The 20233-nt window shown below is 36.1% G+C and overlaps 1 protein-coding gene across 4 annotated transcripts; it reads right to left on the bottom strand.

Annotated features, from left to right (window-relative positions):
• Positions 1 to 380: 380 nt before the first annotated feature.
• LOC103713132 (DExH-box ATP-dependent RNA helicase DExH10) lies at positions 381 to 16031 on the bottom strand. 4 transcript variants are annotated; one of them, XM_008799949.4, is made up of 18 exons: positions 15871 to 16031; positions 15572 to 15745; positions 13983 to 15113; positions 11414 to 11728; positions 8775 to 8879; positions 8452 to 8520; positions 7444 to 7611; positions 7280 to 7351; positions 7089 to 7205; positions 6492 to 6716; positions 6195 to 6353; positions 3535 to 3624; positions 3338 to 3433; positions 2765 to 2918; positions 2505 to 2653; positions 2324 to 2419; positions 1495 to 1587; positions 381 to 1234 (listed from the first exon to the last, which is right to left on the bottom strand). In XM_008799949.4, exons 3-18 carry the CDS (start codon positions 14970 to 14972, stop codon positions 1124 to 1126), a joined length of 3009 nt encoding a protein of 1002 aa, XP_008798171.2. In that variant the 5' UTR covers positions 14973 to 15113; positions 15572 to 15745; positions 15871 to 16031; the 3' UTR covers positions 381 to 1123. The 4 variants fall into 4 exon arrangements, with proteins under 4 accessions (XP_008798171.2, XP_008798172.2, XP_017699784.2 ...); XM_008799950.4 differs by lacking the exon at positions 15572 to 15745 and having other exon boundaries at positions 15871 to 16008; XM_017844295.3 differs by having other exon boundaries at positions 15572 to 16008.
• Positions 16032 to 20233: the final 4202 nt, after the last annotated feature.

Raw genomic sequence — 20233 nt, forward strand, 5'->3', positions numbered from 1 at the left:
GCATAGTTTAGCCCGTTTCACTTGTGATCATGCTCACCCAGTTGAGTTTTACGAACCACATATTGCAACAGGGCGGTAAACCTATGCCAAAATTAATCCAATATCTATTTAAATTAGGGAAACTTAATACCTGATCCTTTCTTTAGCTGGACTAATATGCAGTCCCTTGACCACTATCATTTGACTTCTAATCCTGCACACATACAGAATTTGCACAAACTTATATCATACACAAATCAACTAATTCTTGCACACGGTAATATTCTTCCTGCAAAGAATTATATAATCCCTGCAACCACTTATATATGGTTATATACAGGTTTTTGTAACGAAATAAGAATTGGAGAATAAATATGTACAGCCGCTATAGAGACTGAGAATTTAAGAAACTTTGAAACTTGGATGGGTGCTAAAATCCCAAACAAACTAAAAGTTATAGTCTATCAACTTACCGTTTAAATTATGGCTCTACAGTATCTGAGAGCAGCTGCGACAGATTACCCGGGAAATCTCACCGGGCATTAGTTAGTTTAGAAACGGTATGATAAAATATTACAACTGAGTCTAAAATACAGGACCGATTAGAAAATGGATGATCCCCAAAGATGCCGCAAACAGGGTACAGACTGCCGGACCAACCTCATCGAATATACTCTCACACGCCCCTCAGCAACAGCGCATTCACTCGGCAGCCTTGAACCAGCACGGTGAAGTAAGAAACAACTAGGAACGACTGATGACCCAGGCTCGGGACCGAGCAATTACGGAAGCTGTAAGGGTCAAACTGTCGTCGAGTGGAAAACTAAATCCAGGAACAGCGTAACAAGACGATGCTCTCTTGTCCTTTTAAATGCCAAATTCATGACCATCTGGAGGATTAGCCTTAGATTGCGTGTTCCTTAAACATATATTCAAAACCAAGGACCCAAAAATCTAACTCCATTGATCTGCAAAAAATGTTTTGCTTTTTGCAGCAGCAAAACCTCTTTCCAGGAACCTCATATACAACATGGATATTAGTAACAATGAGTGATCGGGCCTACTGGAGCGAGCCTAACATCAGAAACTAGGGCTATTTCGATGACACATACATGGTTAGATGTTTTTGGTTCAGGATCCGCTCTCACAAGTACAGGGAGTTGGCAAACATTATACCTCGTCGAAGGCTCTCACTGCCTGCTTCAAACTTCTTCTCCAGATCAACCTCTCCAACGGCATGAGCAGCAGCACGCAACTGGGCAACGGCATCACGAAATCAATCAGTAGAAAAAGAATTAGGTCCATAGAAAAAATATGGAACATTGATTGCTCCATGAAACCACATGGAACATCAATGAAACTAATAGATCTCTAATCCTCAGACACATCCTGCATCTCATTAAAGAAGACTCAAGCATAAATTTTAAAAAAAATGGGCTAAAAAGATAAAAGAAAAAACAAAAGATACTAGAAGAAAGATACAAAATTTATGACCGGCACTCAGATGATCATTACCTGATTCAAGAATTCATCCAGCCTCCTTGCAAGGCGTATGATGCTGCCTTCAAAAATATCAGTCATTTCGATTACCTCACCAAATGATGCCCCCTGATTGCAAAATTACATAGCTAGTTAATCGAAATGCCATAAGATAGAGCTTATCCAAAATGCAGGCACAGTAATGAAGTTCCATTAAAGAAAAGGCATGCACAACATATGCCTTTATTCCAAATGTTTTCTTGTAATCAATCGTAGACAAGTAAAAATTTCATATAGATTCTCAGAGTCAGTAAGAATGAAGATAAAACAAGCGTAACATAGCCATTTAATATTAAATGACATTCTGTAAGAGCGTAAAAAAAGGTTTTTTTTCGCAAGAAGAAACAAGACAGCAAATAAATAATATTCAAGGAAAGAAGCAAAGAAGCACGCCATCCCAATATCATCTACTCTGTGTCCCTAATTGCAAACATAGCTAGTCAATTGAAATACCATGGAATATAACTATCCATAATACATATACCTCTATTGCAAAAGCGTTCTACTCATCAATTATAAGTAGATAAGTTTTCTAAAAAACAAAAAAAAAGGATAAAATAAGTGCAAGATAACCGTTTAACATTAAATGACAATTTGCAAAAGGCATGAAAAAGGTTTTTCGCAAGAAGAAACAAGATAGCAAAGAAGATTTTGAAAAAAAGGGAGGGGGGGGGGGCAACCAAGAAACATGTAATGACTTTGTTATTGACTTATTTATTTATGCAGGCATGCATGTACATTTATTGATTTATTAATTTATGCAGGCAGGCAGGCATGTATGTACATGCACAAAAAATAAACCTACCTTTGACCAACAATAAATCACATCCATGAGGTATGGTCTAGCAGTTGATTCCACATATTCATCCACATTTATGTCCAATTTGCATTCACGTTGTATCTGCATTTACATCCCAGATTTCATCAGTGTAAAGCATGTAGACAACTTTCATGAATGAAAATGGACAGACAGAAAACTATCAAACCTCAGCAATCCTTCTTGCACTGTCCTGAAGTTGCTGTAAAGGTTTCGCAAGCTCATTTCTCAGATGTATTTGTTCATTTGATTTGTCACAAGGGATAAAGCAGCTCACAAGAGCAGCAACTTGATGATGATCAAGATCATTAAATGTACCTGATCAACCACTCAATAAGATCTCATATAGACAATATAGCATTAACATTAACTATGCATAACAAGATATTTGGGGGGGGGGGGGGGGGGACTATCAGCTTGAAAAGGCACCATTAAACATCAGCTCAGTGACAAGAAGTTCGTCCCCCGTATCTATTAAACAGGCTGCACGTCCTTTTAATTGCAATACCCCATCAGCATCAATATGACCAAGCATCTTTAGAACACGCGAACGATTTTTCAGTTCATCGCGAAATTTTTGTAACTGCACATAAAAAAAAAGGTAAGCAATCTTCTAATAAGAATTGATCAGAGATCTCAATAAACTCCAACACCTGCATTTATCAACAGATACATACAATACTTTTGTAATGCATTATTAAGAAAATTCTTACAAATTATGCATGATTTGGTTTCATAAAGTACAGAGTATTCTACCCAGTTACTGGTTGCTTATTATAGAAAACTAGGGAATAAATAATATCATAGCATATAAGAACATGAACACAAAAGAATATCAAGAAGATGCATCAAGTAGATGCAAAATTCAAGATAGGCAGGAAAAACAAACAAAACACTAACCGCACCACGCATGCACAAAATGAAACAGAAGAGCTGACACTTACGAAAAAAGGAGGGGAAAATTGTATCGAAAATGATAAACATCAAGAAGAAGTTTATTACCTGTGACTCCCGCATCTTCGACTTGAGCTGTTGGATTTCATGATTCACTTCTGCTTTTCTCTGATACCATTGGAACTGCTGCTCACTTTGACCAGACTGTAGGGCACAGTGTGCACAATGCATTATTATATTGGTCAATAACATCCAAGAGGTCCATCAGTTTCCAGATGTTTAAGAAAAACTCAGTTAATGCAAACCTTATGCAACGGATGAGAATATAATTTTTGCTCCAGTTCTTCAACTTGATGAACCAAATCAACAAGCTCTGGGTCTTTAATACCTATATCCTAAAGAAACACCAAATGATCAAAACAGATACAAAATTCAAAAATATTGGATATAATGATAAATAAACTAAAGCAATAATTGATAATTGAGGGGGAAAAAAGAAACATTTGAGCATCACTTGGACAAAAATAGGAAATTGAACACCTAAGAACCATACCCCAAAATCCACCCATAAACTGGATGGTATCTACATGTTATCCAGCTGCCCTAACACCTCATTTTTGCTGAGATCTAGGCTTCATAACATTGTTTGCAGATCAAAGCGATACAATCATAAATGTATCTTTGCTTCCAATTTATGATATTTCCATACTTCCACATCAACACAGGATGGTAATAGGAACCAAGTTCCAAAGTATTTCCATTCCTCAAATCACTCTAAAGGGGCAACTATTACCTTTCTAAATTTGAGAACTTCTTAAACTACCTCTCACTCAGTAGAGGGAAAAAGGTGGAGAGTGACCAAACCACTGAACTCTCCAAAACCTCTCCCTCTGTTTCGTTAAACTGGATACCAATCATTAAAGGTCGTGTTCTCCAACTACATTCTGCAGGCACCATGCATTTTTTACAGTTGAGCACTTCAACTCTCCCCCCAGCAACATCTGCATTATTTTGACCCTCATTACCTCAATTTCAAAGACTGGCACCGCCAAATCAACATACCATAACCTCAGTGAAAGAAAAGTTGGTTTACACTACCTTTCATTTAGAATAAAATTAAATAAGCAAGGGTGTGAAAAGATAAAATATGAAGGAAAAAAGACATGACAAAATGCAACTTAAGATTCAACCTACCCATATGCTCTCAAAACTCAGTCTTCAGGGGGGACATATTTTAGGCACTCCCATGTTGACGTAGAGGGATCCAAATTACAAGCAAAGAACAGTGGAACCCATTTGTATTTGGCTTTGATGCAGTCTTACTACAGATTATCTGCAGTATGTCATATAATTTTACTATGTATTTTGGATTTAACATGAATGATATAACAAGATCAAAATCCGTACATGAAGTAAACTCTAATAAATCTACCATTGGGAACCTCATAATTGTACCACTATATAAATTTGGAGCATACTTAACAATATTGTTTCCCATGAGCAGCCCTGAAGATTCTAACTTCCGGCATTCTATTTTTTTCTTCACAGCAAGACCACTAACATAGTTTCATAACTGATTGCAACAGAAATTCTAAATTTTCATTATCCGGTCTCTAACTCTACGCCGAACAGGGCGTACCGAGAGAATCGGGCGTACCGACACTGTAATAGGATGATTACGATAGGGGGCCGGTACCGATACGGTGAACCTTGATTCTAGAGCTAATAAAAATGCATATTGTGATCTTTATCTATTATAGGATCATAAGGAAAAAAAGAACAAAATAAATAAATAAATAGTGTTATCACTGTTCCTTTAGCAAGAAAAGGCAGTCCACCTGCCTTTCTTCCCTAACCAAATAAGAGAACAAGCTAAATAAGCTTATCATTCCTACTACGAAAGTGAGCCTGGCTCCTACAGCAAAGATAAAAGTCTTCAAGACTCCACCAAGAAGCACTCTTAGGTCACGACGTGATTCCCTCCATGAATTTGCTAGAAGACCCATTTTTGGGTTTGAAGTCTGAACCATGTCATCCTATCACAAAATGCTTCCACCATATGCCTCTGCAGCTAGGGGCGTAAGACACATGGAACTAAGGGGAAGAGAACTTATATTAACTAAACCATCTGTATCTTTGACTTTTGAACAGGGATTGACACCATATGATGGAAGGCAGGAGGATTCTTCAGTACCATTCTTGTGCCATTTATACATTTATAAAATAGAGATCAATATATCAAACAAATAAGCTTTCATATGAGTTTGAGAAAAAAACGGAGCTTTGAAAGCATAAATCTACACTACTAAACTGCAATATATTCAAATCATATCATGTGATATTCTCAATATATATTCTATCATCATTTATACTCTGTGTCAATATTCGCTTGACATTTCTCATCATTTTAGAATATATTTAGGTTTAACATCTACTGCTAAATGATAGATTTAGCAACAGATAGCTTACCAGGTGGTAGATAGATTTAACCATTTATAACCACTCCCCAACCAGCTAACCAGTAAACAAAAGTTATTCGCTGTTTGGTTGACATTCCCATAGTTAGGGGGACAAGTTGGGAGAAGTTGAAAAAGTAAAGAAAGAGAAAAAAAAGAGCTCTAGTGGTTAACTTTATTTAATCCTCTCCCTTGACATAAAATTATCCAACTTAAATACCTTCTCAAGCCTTTGATCGGATAATTTTTTCCACCACTTTTTGGGTGGTGTTTGGCTGGTTAAAATACTGACTCCCCCCTTCTCTTTCTCACAACTCAACCAGCATCCATGAATGGCCTTAGTTAACTTAAGAATTTCATCCATACCATACACAGCCTAGAAAACATGCATAGAAGTGAAGGAGAAATTAAATCAATAAAGTATGTGGTATTAATTTTCATGCATCAATTGCATGAATAACAACAGCAATTGGCACTTAAAATATAAAAGGAAACAGTTTGAAGAATACTTTAACCGGATGAAGTTTTGGAAGTCCTTGGGGATAACGCTTTCCCAACTCTTGCACTGCAAGAAGTACAGTTTGTCTTGCTTCGGGTGGTCGGAGGTCAGAAGGTATTGCAATTCTTATACTGCTGAGACTGGAAATTAGGGGCAATGGTACAGGAACCTGCAAATAATTCATAATATAATCAGCTTGTCCATACAAGTGAAACATCTTCAACTTATCTTTTAACTTCAGCTGCCAAACTAGAAAGTAATATGAACGGACCCTGCTAAAATTGTTCTTCCATGAGCTTCAACTCACCACATGCATTTCGCCCTTTTCCCCAGGATGAGGTGGGCATGGCTTTGGACGTGAACCATTTTCACTTAAACCAGGAGAGCAGTGTAGCAGAGTATCCACAATGTAACCAAGACCACGAGAAGAGGCCAATGAAGAAGGCAATGTACTTGATGCTGCAGGAGGCTTTTTTACCACATTTACCACCACTCCCCAACCCCAATCTGTTCCACCATCTCGCACTTTAACCTGCAGCACTGAACTCTATCAGTTGAAAGAAATTGTTTAAAGCCAACAGCATATGGTTCGATTAAAAAAGCACTTCTGCAACATATGTGAAATTTGTCAGCAACAAAACGAAGGAAGCAAATACGGACATTTCAACCATCATTTCTGAAAAAAAAAACTGAAGTTTTCACTAAGATCACAATCATTTGCCTGTACAAAGATGACAAGCACAATATTGTGCAAATAATCTAATACAAATAGTGCCCAGCTTGAGGACAGTGTTTGATGTATATAGATAACTTAGAATCAACAGGGAGAACAAGTAAATAATACTAAATAAAATTGTAATATTAACAATACAAAAAGCGATACAATAGTATGCTGAAAACATACCAGCCTACCAGGGACCAAATATAGCAGAACCCGTTCAGGTCTGGTGATCTCAGACATAATCCTCTTTTCTAGTTGAGCTATATCAAGTCCCAGCTTGTGATATTCAGCAAGTTCGGTCTGCAACATGAAACAAATTGAAGTTCAATCTACATATTATGCAAGTACAAATCATTTACTGATACAAGATATACCTCTCCGGAAGAATCAAGCATAGCAGCCTCTTTCTCCAACTTTGAGATCCTTAGCCCCATATCTGGCAGTGCCTGAATTGAAATGTCAAATTATTTTTTGAATGGTGAAACGCAATGCTTGATAAATTAACAAAGTCACAAAATATGAAGGTTCTAAAGGCAACCTTCTCATACTGAAATTGGTGGAATGAATTTTTGATGACATGTTCAGCAGTAAACTGGCCCTCGGCACGGCTCATCAAATTCAAAATTGAATAATAGCTCAGTCTGAAAGTACTGACCAATGGAGCAGGTTTACCTAAAACCATGTCCTTAAGAGCATTCATTTCCATCTGAAGAGGAAAAAATAACAAGAATTGTGAACCTTTATTTTTGAAATATGCAATAGAAACTCAAAAGAATATCTAGATATTTAAAAAAAAAATCATGAAGACTTTTACAAGTTTCTGCCTAGATCACTGGAATTACATATTTACCAATGACACAGGCATTATAATCTCAATGTTAACAAACACTAACAGATAGTGATCATAAAAACAATAATAATAATGATGATAATAAAAGTAAAAATAATAAGAAAAGCAGTGTAAAAAGACTTGACATCTGCTATAGTGCTCTCCTATGCTCTCCTATTCCTCATAAACAACTGTATCCTTTTATTGTATATGTAAGAATGCTTTTCCATAATAAATTTACTTATAGCAACATTTACAAGAAGTTTCGTCTGCACCAGCAGACACTTCTAGGTAATGAGAACCACCGAACCAGTGTTGTTGTAAATTGACTCAACTACAATAGAAGATGTATACTCTGGCTAACATTTGGGAAGCTAATAGTCTAATCATGTGGTGTTCAGCCGCTCCTGCAAACACAACAGCACAAGCAGATAGTGCAATACCTATAAGACTGGTCATTTAGATATTGACTGCAACCACTCTTTTGTTTGTCCCATGATTTTATGATAACTAAGAAGTCCTTGTCAAAAACAAAATTTTTTATACTAACAATCAGGTCTTCTATATTTGTTATCCTTCAACAAATCTAGCAAGGACATCTTCAAATATTGAGAACAATCATAGTTACTTTCATGATAAAAATATCAGAAGGGAACATAACAACAAACAAAACTGTGGAACACAGACCGTAAGGTAGGTAATTATGACACACCATACCTTCTCATCAATCATTATAATACATATGCCACGTTCATCTTTGCCACGACGTCCAGCTCTTCCACTCATCTATCCATGAAACAGGTAGCAGAAGATAATGAATGACAGTGAGCATTCACAGTGAAAACACTGTCAAAAATATCCACAAAAAGTGGTGCAACATATGACCATTCTTTTAAATCCTAGTTTATTTGTTATTGTATTGCACACCCTCCCCTCCCTCCCTAAAATTCCCTTATCTTCTTGCTCCCTCTGACTTTCTCTACACTTTCTTTTTCTTATCACTTTGATGTCATGTGATGTAGTCACATGGTGCTATTTACCTGGATATATTCTCCAGAGCCAATGTACCGATTGCTATCACCATCCCATTTCTTGACAGATGTGAAAACAACAGTTTTTGCTGGCATATTCAAACCCATAGCAAACTGCATATGCAAAAGAACACAGTTAAAGATTTCGAAGTCCTTCCTGAAACTGAGAAGCGGGCAGATATCATGTTTGTCCAAACTGAAAGAGTAGATGCCCTACAAGCCAATCGCAATATGTATTGCGAAAGGTTTTTTCTTTTGATTTGTCCAAATCATGTACATGACATTTAAATATGAATAAAGGCGTTATGTTTTATCATATGCTGTTGATTATATTTATGATAAACTCCTTAGTTTAGGGCAATGGTTTTAAGACTATGATGAGATCATACTAGTGAGACTTAAAATCCTAAAATCCTAATCTTAAATATTCCCAGTCATTGGTACATTGAGTCGGGGATCAATGATTACCGGAAAGACTGGCATGTCTTATGTATGCTCGATGCAGAGGATGATTGATCTCACAATCATTTGTGTGGAGACACTAATACAAAGATGTGGGTGCTCATTAGAGGAATGAGTTCACTGAATTGACCTACAAAGAGAAATCTTATGAAGTCTTACTTACATGTCAAAAGATGATTCTCTTAGTGGGAGTTGTGCAACTGATCCTATGACCTGAGATCACCATGGTATCTTGTGCACATGAACCCATATTTTGGTTTACACTCATTCATGACAATAAGTTATGTACGAGGTCTTCTGGATATGGTGAATTGTGTACGAAGATTATGAGTAGGTCAACAAGGAATTAATCACTTCTAGTAAGAGAAGATAGCATCCTATTTATTCTAATCATATGATAATTCAGGAAACCTTTGATCAAAGTAGAATGAAAATTAGAAAGAGTTTCTAATGTTTCATTATTTGAATTATCATTAAAAGATTGAGAAAAATATGAATATGAAATTGAGTTTGACATATATTCATACTCATATGCATATTTGGGATGCAGTTTGATTAAAGGATTGAATTGCATGGTAACTTGCCACTGAAGGGTATTTTTGGTATTTCCACCAAATTCCATATTTTCCGGATAGACATGACACGTTGCTAGACGTCAATCTTGTTTTATAGGTTTGATCAAATTAAAGAGTTAATTCGATCACCAATTAGAAAGGATTCTAATTGTTAAGTTCGGGTTCGCGCAGTTTGGACTTAAATCGATTAGAAGAGTTCTAATCAAGTTGGGTCAACTCGCACTCACACCTATTGCTGGCTAAGTATGGAACCCAATGGGTCACACACAAGAAAACTTATCAAGGGTCTAATTGGATTAGATCATGTTTGCAAGATAAACATCCTAGCAGGTGTTGCAAACCTTAGCTCCTAATTCGAATTGGATTCGAATCTGATTCGAATTGGATTCGAATCGGATTCTTAATTGATCTAATTTGATTAGATCATATTCTAATACGGGTTAGCCAAGAGTTGGCACCTAATTGGCTTGGTTTGAGTCTAATTGGATTAGATTTAATAAATCATTCAATCTAGACCGTTAGATCTTGATCTACCGTTGGATGAAGACATAATGGAGAGTTGGTTTAACCCAATTGGATTGGGTTAGAGGATGGCTACCATAATTGACCATTGGATCTTAATCCCACCATTGGATGAAGACATAATGGGTCAAGTGAATGGCGCCTTGCATTGGAGCCCTTGGATCATCATCATGAAAGATCAAGAGGTGAGGCGTGATGGACATGTGATTAGCATGTGATGTTGACTTGGTCAAAATATGGCACCACATGAAAGGACATATCATTTGATACACCTCTTCACTTGATCTGCACCTCCTCTTATTTGATATGGCCCTTAGATGATGTCCTTTCATGAAAGGATGTGTGGATGGGATGCATCCCTTGGAGATGCATCCCTACACCTATTATAAATAGGCTAGCACTCCATGGGTTTCATCATTCCAACTCCACCCCACTCCTCTCTTCTTTCTTTCTTACATTAGTTTCTTTCTTTCTAGCATTGCTTCTAGTGTGTCCTAAGCCAAGACAAGGTAGTCTTCTTTAGGACAAAAGGATTAGAAGTGATTTTAGAAGGTTAAAGAAAAATAGAAAGAAAGGAAAGCAAGCCATTAGAGTTCTTTAAGAATTCTGCATTAAGGATCAAAGTCTTTGGAGCTTAAGACTTAAATCAAGTTTTCGTGTGGATCAACGTTGGAGGGTGAACACTTGGGCACCTAGTGGAAATTCTGCATATTGGATTAGCGTTAGAGGTATTCTTCTATTTCTGCATTTATATTATATTATTTGATTGCTTTCATTAAGGTGATCTTGGCTTATAAGGGTTTTATGTTAAGGAACTTTATCAAGAAATTTTTAAAATTCCTAACTTCCGCTGCGCATTATAACATGCTAAAATCCTTCACAAACTACAGCTATTAATCAGATAAAGAAAAAGAAAGCTTCTTGTGCAAATAAACAATCCAGAAAATGCCAACTAACAACTTATATTTTGGATAGGTTTTCCAGATTAGCAGTCACCAATGCTAAGCACTCTCAAGACATACATTTAATAGAACAGATTGTTATGGAAAATAACCGACATGCCAGAAGAGCGAAAAAAAAGAAACGTACTGTTTCAGTAGCAAAAAGTGCTTTTACTAGGCCTTCCTGGAACAGAAGCTCCACCAATTCCTTAATTATTGGAAGTAGTCCAGAATGGTGCACTGCAATACCTCTTTGAAGAAGAGGCAGCATCAACTCTATCGCAGGCAAAGTTCTATCTTCTTCATTCAAGCACAGCACAGCATTTCGGAAAACCTGTTCAACAACATCTTTTTCTTCTTGGGAATTAAAGTCAAGCTTTGACATGGACATGGCATGTTGCTCACACTCTCTTCTACTAAAGCTGAAAACAATCACCGGTTGAAATTTTCGTTCCATAATCATCTGTGAAAAATGTTTCCAGATTAAGCACCAAAAGGATAAAGAAGTTATAGTGAAACCATGAAGACAAACTACCCAGCTTCCAGAATTGTTCATTCGGTGGTTTATGAAAAAAAAAAGAGGATTGATAAGAAAGGGAGTAAATATCACACATATACAAAAATGTATGTGTTTTACAAAACTTTGTCGATTTGAATTGGTAAGGCAAAGTTCTCATAGAACCTTTTACATATTATCTTACTGGTACAAGCAGGATTATCACATTTTCTAAAAAAACAATAAAATGTAAAGCCAATAAGAAAAGTAGCATTTGCTTATATCTAAGATGATGACTAAAATGTTTGTATATTTCATGGAGATACTCAAATTCTATACTGTGCTGAATACCATTACTTAATAACTAATTTCGAAATAACTCATAAGGATAACAGAACTCATTAGTGCAATCACTTTCCAGATTCTACTATGGCTGTTATAATAGCTGTACAAATTAAAGACCAATTTAAGGTCATTTGGCTGGTTGCCCAGTCCATGAAAATATACAATAACCAATTTATGTGATGCCATTCCAAATTAAGAAGAAGAAGAATATTGACTCCATTGCCCAAAGAAAATAAAGAGAGAGAAGAAAAGGAAGCAGAGGAAAATGAACATGGGACTTGCCGCATGGTAGAGAAGCCTGGCCCAAACCCTGGATGTGTCCACCTCTTTCTCTCCTTTGCTCCACCTCTCTACTCTTCTCTCTCTGCTTTTTGCAAAATCTCAATCAAAAGAATATGACGGACAGTTGCGACTAAATATAGTATAACAGTTTTTGCACCTGTCTTCTTTGTGAGGCGCAGAAGAGACACTTTTTAACTGCCTAAGTCACCTCACCTTGAGATAGGCAAGGTGTGAAGGTGGCACTTTGCGCCTTAGTCACACCTTTGACAACACTGCATAGACAAGCCACTTAAAGCCCACATGAGCTGAGTCTTCCTGCTGGTTATGTTGTATGAAAATCCAGAAATTGTATATGCAATCCCTGATTACCCCTCCTAGCTCATATGCTAATGTATGGCCAGCAAATTTCAGTTAACAGATCAGCTGCTCATTCATTTATATGCAAAGGTGTGCCTCTTGCTGCAACCAACATCAATCGAAAAGGTCTGTAGTTGGAACTTGGATTTTGGAGAATCAAGCATGCAATTGGCCCAAATGCAACACCAAACGCTTTGCAAAAGCACCTAATCTAAACTATATTTTTTTAAAAAAAGAATTCTAAATTTTAGGGATACTCAGGATATCAAGTTTGTCAACCTTTCTTTCCAGAATAACCTCCCTACTCTTTCTTTTCCCCTTAATTGAGGAGAATATTTTAGAAAATAATAGAAATGCCATGTCCTTTTTCTTTAAGAAACTCTACTTGGTTTCTCACCCTGTGTAGACACATTTCTATCCCTAATCCTCCTTTTCTGGTATAACCCCAGTATTTCCATTAATTTTCTTGGTGAGACCACAGTGGCAAACATGTTTAAATATAAGAAATAGCATGACTTAGACCTCCTTATAGCTTAAATAATTGCCTCCTTCCTAATTTAATTATCTAAAATATCATATAATCTTGCCCCCTTCTCTCTCCTAAATTATCCAATTTCACCAGCCTTTGCTATCCTAAATTTTTAAATCTCGTGACTCTCTCTCTCTGACACACTCTCTCACATACATAATCACATTAAGGTTAAAAAATCACATCCATTCAAAGTCTCATATTTAAGGAAGTAAAAACTTAACAATATGCGCCCTATCTCAACTTGTTCTTTTGTAACCCACCCACAATGATGCTTAACCTCATCTTTCCCTTTCTACACACCCTCCAAACATCTGTCTCCCCAAAAACCCAACCCACATCCTGCCCTCAGCCATCCCTATGTCATATCAGAAAAACTACCCATGACTATAAACAGCATCACAGTAACAAAGAACAGCGATATGATATCAATTTCTTAGAGATGGATAATGTCATATATGCATGCGAGCATATTGCAATTATGTCATCTGATGCTTGGAAATACAATAAAAAGTTGTTTAAGTTAAAAATTATAGATTTCAAACGCATCAGGAACCTGAGAATTGCATAACACATGAAAAAATTACCTTAAATTTGTTGGCATCAGAATACAACCGTAAATATGGTTGCATCATGCGTATGAGTTGCCATAAGCAAATATTCAAGAAATCCAAGACCGAAAAAAATAACATGCTAAAAAAAGTGCACCTTTACAATTTTGTAGATGTCAGAACCCGTGGAAGCAGTCCCACCCTTTGCAATCCTACCACCGGCTTTGGCACCACCACTCCTATTCCCATCCGAATGACTCTTTTGCTTTGTGAATGTGTCCTGCATCTTCATGAAATTCTCCTCTTTAAACTGCTCGTTCTCATCCACAACGAGGTACAAACCCGACCCACCCATCGGAAACAAATAATGTTGCAATGGCGTGGGTCTGTAGTCTGTATACACCACGTGACAGGGCTGCTTGTGCAGATTACATATCCACTCAGCAAACTCTGTGGCATTCGACATGGTGGCAGAGAGAAAAACCATCTTAATTGCAGGGGGCAAGAATATTATACTCTCTTCCCAAACAACCCCTCTCTCCCGATCCTTCATATAGTGAATTTCATCAAAGATAACCCAAGCTACTTCCTTTATCACCTCAGAACCTCTGTAGAGCATCCCTCTGAGAATTTCTGTCGTCATGACTAAGCAGCTGGCGTTTGGTGCAAGGGTGACATCACCAGTCATCAGGCCAACATCAGAGAACTCCTGACTGAGCTCTCTGTACTTCTGATTGCTCAGAGCCTTCAAAGGTGAGGTGTAAATGACTCTCTGCTTGTCTCTAAATGACATTGCAATAGCATACTCAGCAACTGCAGTCTTCCCCGCTGAAGTGTGTGCTGATACTAAGACAGATTCATTCCTTTCCAGGCATGCCACCGATACACGCTGGAAGGGGTCTAATTCAAACGGGTAGGTTTTGGCCATCTTGCCATTATAGACTGGATTGGACAGGGTTCCATGGATGGATTCATCTTTGGAAGAAGCATATCCATTAGGAACAGCAACTTCATGAATGCACGAGCGGGAAAGATTTCTTCGTTTTGGAACCGATTTAGGCTTTGCAGCCTCATTGATGAATGCAGATTTGCCCTCTGAATCTTGCTCAGGCACTTTCCGCTTGCCAGGAATCAAAGCTTCCTCCATCTTACAAGCAGGGCTTACCAGATAATGTGGAGGTGGCAGACCCAAATCTCTTCAACACTAAACTTGATCTAGTTGTCCTCTTAACGATATTTATTCTTTTTGACATTAAATATAGTAAGTACAGCCCTTTCGCTGGTCTCTCTGAATTTAAAAAAAAAAAAAATCAAGCTCGACATTGCAGATAATGGAGAATTTCTAAAGTTATAACTAGGTATTATAAACATTCAAATACCGCAATAATTTTGAATTTTTTTAATCCTCAGTTATAATAGATAGATAGATAGATATATGACATGTGAACTTCTTTAACCATGATAGCCTTCAAATAAATAAGCAGACACGCTTTCAAATTCACCAAAGAAAATATGTCTTGAAAAAGGTAATCCGAATAAAAACAATATCTCGCACAAACTAGGGTTCTTGAATTCAACGGGCAGCAAAATGCCGGGAACAGCACGCTGATTCCACTAAACTTGCTGCTCTGTAACAAGAGACCCACAAGAAAAGAAAAGAACACTAGGGTTCTTGCGACAGCTTAGACACTCCGAGGATGACAAAAAATAAATGAAAAGATCAAACAATAAAAATGATTTTCTCACAGAAATCCAATATGAGGAGGAACTTCGATTGGTTGCTGATCTCAATTCGAGTTTCAGAAGCAAGATTCCTTCCTCCGAGCTAGGGTTTTCACCAAAATCCCGACCAACGTAGTCTCGAAGACGCCGAAATCTGCCGCGAATGAGCCGGAATCCGGCGCTGGACACAGCTCCGGGCTAGTGTTTTTTTTTCCCATTAGATGAAGTCATAGAGGAAACAACGACTTAGGGTTCGGAACAAAGACTGCTGACCGGGAGACGCGAAGGAAGCAGGGTTAGGGTTCGGGAGGGAGACTGCTTACCGGGAGACACGAAGAAGGAGCGGCGGACGACGCCGTGGCGATTCGAAAACCCTAGAACACTGAATCGCCGGGTTTCGTTCAGAGAAGGGATCCGAAAAGGAGCCCGCCAAACGGGTCTAAGGTCGGATGCTTCCAAATATAATGACCAGCGTGTCCCTTCTGGGATTCGCTTTGTACACCGGAGAAGCCACGGGCGCCGACTTGAGTTGGGAAAAATAAATACTCCTGACGAGGGTGTTTTGGTCATTTTAATTATCTGTTTTGATAATTTCATTTTGACACGTCCAGATCTAGATTCCTTTTCCAATACTCGCCTAGTTTTAAAATAATTATCTAGTTTGTATCAAAAAAATATAATTACATACTTTTTAAAATTTTTTAAATGCTGCCTTCCTTCACAAAGTCCGCTTAAGTAATACCAACAACCAGGCACATGCGATGCAAAAGAAAAATGAAAATAAGATTCCAAGTTATATTATGTTATATGATAAAGATATTATTTAAATAGAAGTTTCAATATTATTACTGATAATGAAATTTGATTTAGGATAAATATTTTTTTATTTTTATCCTTTTTTATTTCAAGACAGAGCCAATATTTTTCTATATTTCTGTCGATGTTTTAGATTGATTTCACAAATTAGTTTTACTCTAATATTATCTAGTTTGACCAAAAAAAAATTGTTAGGTTTGAGCCAAAAATACATCAAAATATTTCTATAGGCCAGCATTAGCAGGAGAAAACAAATTATGCATTATAGAGAAAAGAATGACATTTTTAATATACAAGTGATAACTAAAATTAAGAGATAATATTGTTAGTTTCGAATTTGCATAACTTTTTGGTGTATATTTAATCTCAATTTTGGCATAGCCCTCACAATGCTCCAATCATGGTTTTTATATCCAAATTGTTTGACCACTTCTATCTCAAACAATTTTCATCTCGATTGATTTTTTTTTTTTTTGCTAAGACGGGTGTTTTTCAGCATTCTGATATGAATACATCCAAGAGAGTCAGAAAGCAACAAGTTCTCAAAAGCCCTCAGAGGAAGCATCACATCGGTTCAAACACACCCAACCAGAGTAGTCAGCCACGAAAGAGGGCACCCAATTCGCAACCTTGTTCGCCTCTCGATAGATATGTCTCACTACAAAGGAGATGCAACCTCTTGCCAAACTCGATGTATCCAAAAGCAAGAGGTGTGTACCCACCTTTCTAGCCCACCTCGAGATCCAACCAATCAGTGTAGCATAACCACCCTCAACCAAAACGGTGTCAACTCTTAGGATACGTCGAGCATAGCTAAAGCAAGCCCAAACGGTCCTTAGCTCTGCTTCTGAAATTGAAATACTGAAGATCGAACTACCGCTAGCAGTGACAAGTCTGGAGTCTGGGGCTCTAATCATAAAACCTGCTCCACCTCTCTTACCATCATCCATTACATATCTGTCGAAATTGACATTAAAAAAACTCGGAGGTAGGAGCTCATAGGTGATAAACACTATCCAAATGCTACAAAAACTAAGATAGAGTCCCAAATTGGTCTTTTGAAAGAAACAAAAGTATAAGAAGGGAGAGAGTGAAGAGAAATCCATGTCTGAAGATTAAATTTATAAGGATGAACGAATAATAAAAAAATATAGTCAAAATGCATTTTCTAATATTGATAGTGTCGCACATTAAAAAAACATCAAAACTTGTTGTAAATCAAGGGACTTCATACTAATTCATTCTCACGAAAGGATATGTACATAAATTTTCGTTTTTTAATAATTTCAAGGATGTAAAACTAATGGAAAATTCCTAACAAATCTTTGAATCATATTGTAGTTTGCTCTTCTTATCTTTTGTGATCATTATATGGAAATTAGGGCTAAAAGCAGTTGAAATTAAATCTGACTGGATCAAATTTCATATCTGGATAAGATTAGATCTGAAAAAGAAAACTCATATCTGACAGGTCTCAATATGGATTTCTACAATGGAGTTCATTTTTTCGGATTTGGAAATGAATTCAAATACATGGTAGAAAAAAAATTCTCATATCCATGTTTGTTACTATAACAGCATAATCTCACTACTGTGCTATCACAATCTCATCATAATACCATTTCGCTATTGTGTTGATTTGATCCCACCATTCCCCTATGCCATTATCACCAGCCCCAATCTCACCGTGCTACCACCAAAGCCAATCTCCTGTTCATCCTTTTTAATTCTTACATAATCTCATTCAAACACTCCTAGACCCTATTTGGGTGTTGAATAATCTTAATCAATGATAAGATCTCCTATAACCAAAAAGCACCCAGTAAAAAGCAAGGAATAAATGAAGAAATTTAACGATCATGGAAGGCATTATCCTTAAATTTTAGGGATAACAAAAATCGTTTGTTTCAATGAAACAATTATGTTTATCATGTTCAAGAGCATCCCATCCATCCATTATCATATGAGCTCTCTTGTGAGACCACCTTCGTTGGGAAATTCTGGAGAGTAGGAGGTTTTATAGATAGATGACATAATTCAACATCCAAGCATGCCCATAACTTTGAGACTTCTCAATGGCCATTATTATTCTCTCAAATGTCCTTCTTTTCATATTTAAGCATATGAATTTTGAGAAAATTAAGGAGAACAAGGAGAAATAAGTAAATCAATAAATTAGTCTATGGTTAGTGTTCTCTTTAATGAAAGGTGAAAAAATTTTGATAGCTAGATTGGGTTAATACATAGATATGCCATCGGTATCCAAATTAGAAAGGATAGATAGCATTAGGTCGTGTTGCCTTGTCTTTCAAGGACTTTTCCTGCCTGAGTGACGTCTTTTTGGGAAGCAATAAGTATAGTGCAACACTATTGAGACTAGAGACTACAAACTGAGAGATTAACAAATACAACAAAAGATATCCGGAAGATAAAATAGAAATATTGGTCGTTGATCGCTGGAGAGGTTGTTTTTGGAATTAATATTTATTTTCTTTTAACTGTTGGATAGTGCCTCCTAAAGTATCATCTGTAATCTGTTAGATGAAATATTTTATTTTTTTCATTAATAACATATTAATTCATTTAAGAGAAAAAGACTAGTGCTCATGGGATTGAAATTATTCCGTATTTTATAAATATATTCATACATCTACTTGTATGATTAGGCGTATGAGTTGGCCTCTTGAACAGCTTTTTTTGTCCTTCTTCTTTCTGATTAAATTTGACTAAATAGAAATAGTGACCAATGCATAAACTTTACGAATTTATATAATCTTACATATTTCATTCCAAAATCAAAGCACCCGAGATGCTTCATTCGGATGCTCCTTTGTAAACCTATCCCATCAATTTCCATGAGTTTTTATCCATTTATTAAAGTACCGCGGGCTATAAAGAGATCTAGATGAACGGTCCAATTCACTTTTTTTGGTTACTGCAGCTCAACATGATATTTAGGACAATAATATTGGATGGACCTCATGCTCACTATTGGAACGTGTTTCAATTGATTATTATATATAATTAATCCATTAATATTTGTTTCTATTTAGAATAAATAGAGATATTAATAATATTCCATCCATACTAGTATTTGTTGAGAATAAATATAGATATTAATTTTGAAAATAATTTTTATTTATTAAATAAAATTGGATATGGGTATAATTAAACCAATATTCCATCCATTTTTGGCCCAAAATTGGAAATGTGCGACTAATGAATATTCGATCCACTTATCCTTACTATCAGGTACCCACGTGTGTAGGCTCCATTTGGCATAGCTTTTGGTGGGCCGGAAAATATTTTCTGACTTTCCAAAAGTACTTTTAGATGGATTATGAGTATTTGGTAAAAAAACCCAGAAAACTACCTTAGCTTTACTAGAAAGCTAAAACAACTTCTTATAAGAAGCTCCATTTTGGAGCTTCTTCGGAAAAATACTTTTAGTATGTATGTGAAAGCTGTTTTGATTTGTAATTTTTTTCTTTTTAGACCAAAATACTCATAATAAAATATTATAATTACAAAAAATATCCTTTTATATATATATTAATATATAACAATAATGATTATAATATTTTATATCTTTATTATTGTATTACACTATAAATATAATATTATATTACATTATATCATAATACATTGATATGTTATATTATATAATATCAAACTATATTATACTATATAATATTATATTATTATATTATAATAATACTATATTACAATACAATAATATAATATTATATTATATATCTATGTATTAATATATATTATATTTTAATGTATTATTTTGTATAATGTAAAGCAATGCTTTTTATGGTCATTTTATCATATCAAAATTATTTTTTTATTTTATTTATTATATAT

Source organism: Phoenix dactylifera, chromosome 9 (assembly GCF_009389715.1).
Source record: "Phoenix dactylifera cultivar Barhee BC4 chromosome 9, palm_55x_up_171113_PBpolish2nd_filt_p, whole genome shotgun sequence".
NCBI classification, from domain to species: domain Eukaryota; kingdom Viridiplantae; phylum Streptophyta; class Magnoliopsida; order Arecales; family Arecaceae; genus Phoenix; species Phoenix dactylifera.